General features: G+C 40.0%; 2 protein-coding genes across 2 annotated transcripts; both read right to left on the bottom strand.

The window, feature by feature from the left end:
* Positions 1 to 1566: 1566 nt before the first annotated feature.
* Positions 1567 to 2347, bottom strand: LOC114424048 (ATP-dependent RNA helicase glh-2-like). The gene is made up of 2 exons (XM_028390915.1): positions 1678 to 2347; positions 1567 to 1571 (listed from the first exon to the last, which is right to left on the bottom strand). Exons 1-2 carry the CDS (start codon positions 2345 to 2347, stop codon positions 1567 to 1569), a joined length of 675 nt encoding a protein of 224 aa, XP_028246716.1.
* An 18-nt stretch (positions 2348 to 2365) lies between these two features.
* On the bottom strand, positions 2366 to 2944 carry LOC114424049. The gene has a single exon (XM_028390917.1). The coding sequence runs from the start codon at positions 2942 to 2944 to the stop codon at positions 2366 to 2368; it is 579 nt and encodes a 192-aa protein (XP_028246718.1).
* Between the last annotated feature and the right edge of the window lie 823 nt (positions 2945 to 3767).

Genomic DNA, 3767 nt, shown 5'->3' on the forward strand with positions numbered 1-3767 from the left:
CACAATCACTCACAAACTCATCTCAAGCTCTCAAACCGGCTCCTGCTTCAAGCTCTGGTCTCTGCAGATCTTCACACAGCAAAGTCTCTCAAAACTCTCTGGAACTTGGACCTTTCTCTCTCTAGAAACCCTAAACATGCAAAGCTCTGAATCCCAGTCCAAACTCTCTTCACAAAATCTGATTTTAGGCTTAAATAGGTGGCCTTGTTCGTGCTCGTGCGCTTAGCGCACGTTAGTGATTTTTGGCTTAGTGTGCCTTTCTCGCTTAGCGGATGAACTGAAGTGGTGCACTTAGAGAGATGAAGCGGTGCGCTTAGCGAACCTGTACAGCTCATCTTCTTCTGGATTCTTCCTTGTGCTTAGCCCAGAAGTGTTGTGCTTAGTGGATGCTCGCTAAGCCAACAGATTGGCTTAGCGAGAAGGTGAAAACAACCTTTGCCAAAGCTTGCCTAAGTAACCTGAAATTGAGAGAAAATGATTATTAAACACACAAAATGAAAATACTAAGTATTTATTACCTATACTTAACAGAAAATACATATAACATTACAAAATAACCACAAATTGGGAGAGTTTGATACAATTTATACAAGTTTTATACACAAAAGTTAGTCATTTTCACCGACTAACACCTGCTAAGCCCAGAAAACTCCTAATCTTAAAAACAGATTTAGGACTCTCCCACTCAAGAATGGCTTCTATCTTAGAGGGATCTACAACTATACCCCCTTGAGATATCACATGTCCTAGGAAACTAACTTTCTCTAACCAAAAATCACACTTGGACAACTTAAAATAAAGTTGTCGGTTCCTAAGGGTATGCAGCATAATCCTCAAGTGTTCTTCATGTTCCTCTCTAGTCTTGGAGTATACTAAAATATCATCTATGAATACTACCACAAAACTATCAAGGTAAGGGTAAAAGACTGTATTCATGTAGTCTATAAACACACCTGGAGCATTAGTCACACTAAAGGGCATGACTAGATACTCATAGTGACCATAACGGGTCCTAAAATTAGTGTTTGGTATATCCTCAGACTTCACTCGGATCTGATGGTAATCTGACCTAAGGTCTATCTTGCTAAACACACAAGCTCCTACCAGATGGTCCATAAGGTCGTCTATTCTAGGTAAAGGGTACTTATTCTTAATCATTTCCTTATTCAACTAGCGGTAGTCTACACACAACCTCATGGTCCCATCTTTCTTCTTTACTAACAACATTGGTGCTCCCCATGGAGATACACTGGGTCTCACAAACCGCTTCTCCAACAACTCCTCTAACTGTTTCTTAAGCTCGGATAACTCTATAGGAGACATCCTATAAGGGGCTATGGATATGGGTCCAGCACCAGGTACCAGGTCTATGGAAAACTCTATCTCTTTCTTGGGTGGTAGACTGGATATATCCTCAGGGAACACTTCAGGAAACTCTCTGACAACAGGGAGGTCACACATGGAAACCTTTGTCTCTTTCCAGATTAGACAAGATCATGTACACTTGAGCATCTTCTTTTAAAGATGTTACAACTTGGTTGGCAGAGATAAACATCATATCCTTACTCAGTCTAGAACCATCAAACACCACAGTTTTATCAAAACAGTTTAACAAGACATGGTTGGAAGATAACCAGTCCATACCAAGAATAACATCAATTTGGCTCAAAGGCAAACAAATCAGGTCAATCACAAATGTTCTACCAGAAATTTCCACAGGACAATTCAAACACACATTAGAAGTTAACACAGAACCACTAGTTGGGGTCTCTACCACCAGATCTTTATTTAAAGAAGACACTGAAAGCTTAAGTTTTCCTACACACGAACAGGATATAAAAGAATGGGTTGCACCGAAATCGAATAGCACAAGTAAAGGAATCCCATTTATGAAACATTTTCCTTGGATTAGATCTTTGGATTTCGAAGCTTCGGCACCGTTAAGGGTAAAGACTCTTCCTGTGGCCTTCGGATGTCCCGTTTGGTCATTTAGGCCCCCACTATTCTTCTCCTTCTTGGGATATGGACAATCTCTCTGAATATGCCCCCTTTGTCTACAATTAAAATAGGTCATGCCTTTATCAGCACAATTTGAGGAGATGTGCCCTGGCTTACCACATTTGTAACAAGTGATCTGAGTAGGGAAAGTATTGGGTTTTCTACCACTACCACCCGCAAACCCCATAGCAATAGTCCTCTGATTGTTGGGGCGGTTACCATATTGCTTAGGAGGGGTTGAGTACAGTTTTCCCCGATGTTGAGGTCCATTCTTTTTGTTGTTCATTGGACTCGTACTCCTATAGTAGCTCAACTTGTCTCGAGAGTCTTCATCCCAAATCTGGCACATGTTAACCAAGAGTGGAAACTAACGAACACCCTGGTAATTCACAGCTTGCTTCACTTCAGGTCGCAAGCCATTCAGAAACTTCACACATTTGGAACTTTCACCATCTCTCCCTTGATAATGGGGAAAGTACCTCACTAGCTCCTCAAACTTGGCTGCATATTTAGCCACAGTCATGTTTCCCAGCTTGAGCTCCAATAACTCCATCTCCTTCTTGTTCCTAACATCCTCAGGAAAGTATTTCTCCAAAAATACCCTCTTGAAGACATCCCAGGTCACATCTTGACTTTCAGCCTCTAGGCATTGGTGAGTATTCTCCCACCAATACTCAGCTTCCTCCACCAGAGTATATGTACCAAAAGCAACTTTTTGCCCCTCCGGACATGCCATCACTCGGAAAATTTTCTCAATTTCTCTTATCCAATTCTGAGCACCATCAGGGTTGTATCCTTCATTGAAAACAGGAGGATTGTTCCATTGGAAGTGATCCAAACCTTGGTACTCAGCAGCTCCAGCAGCCTCTCCCCTATTTGGATTCCCTATAGCCTGAGCTAAGGCTTGGAGAGCATCAGCTATCGCACGATCATTCCGTCCATCCATCAATCCCTAAACACACCGGGAAGTGAGACATGTAAAGAATACACACAAGAAAAAGAACAACACAAAAACCACAACCATCTCAAGTCCCTACTTGGTTACTTTTGAGAGTTGATGCCTTGAGAAAGTATCCCTCTAAACTAGTCCTCTCTCGAGACATTAACACTTACTTTCCATCATTTTTATTTTCCTGATCGCTTCCCATATCATCCCATTGCACTTCACAAATTATACAGATGGCCAGTCTGATAACTCATGACACAACATTGAAACTCATGGTATAGCAGACATCAGGAGAACAAACATGTTATGACTACAACAATCAAATCTCTCTAACTCATGGAAACACGACAAAGTGAGTAAGTTCCAATTGCAAACAACAAACATCAAGCATTCAACAAGGCAACCACAAAATGCATAGAAAAATATAGCAGGCTGACAACTCACTGGTCGAAAAGGTTCGACCGGCTCAAATACCACTAATGTAACGACCCGCCTCGTCGCTACGATATTACCACTCTAAACCGCGAGAATTTCAATTTTTAAATGAAAACTCCATTAATTTGCTTATAAAAAAAATGAAAGTAATTTTCTTTTCGATATACATTCACTAAAAAACGCACTATTACTCAAGTGAATACATACATATATATATATATATATATATATATATATATATATATATATATATAGGTATAGTAACTCAGTACACATCATTCACATAATGGAAAGTAAATTTATTCATACATTTAATTAAATTTGTGATTTACATCCTCAATTCAACTAAAAGAATTATGGAACCAACTATGGAGGAGTTGATTAACAA

The sequence above is a fragment of the Glycine soja genome, chromosome 8, assembly GCF_004193775.1.
Source record: "Glycine soja cultivar W05 chromosome 8, ASM419377v2, whole genome shotgun sequence".
Lineage (NCBI taxonomy): Eukaryota > Viridiplantae > Streptophyta > Magnoliopsida > Fabales > Fabaceae > Glycine > Glycine soja.

Bases quoted from the DNA above. Each gene is read 5' to 3' on its own strand.
- LOC114424048 (XM_028390915.1), bottom strand. From the start codon at position 2,347: ATGTGCCAGATTTGGGATGAAGACTCTCGAGACAAGTTGAGCTACTAT.
- LOC114424049 (XM_028390917.1), bottom strand. From the start codon at position 2,944: ATGGATGGACGGAATGATCGTGCGATAGCTGATGCTCTCCAAGCCTTA.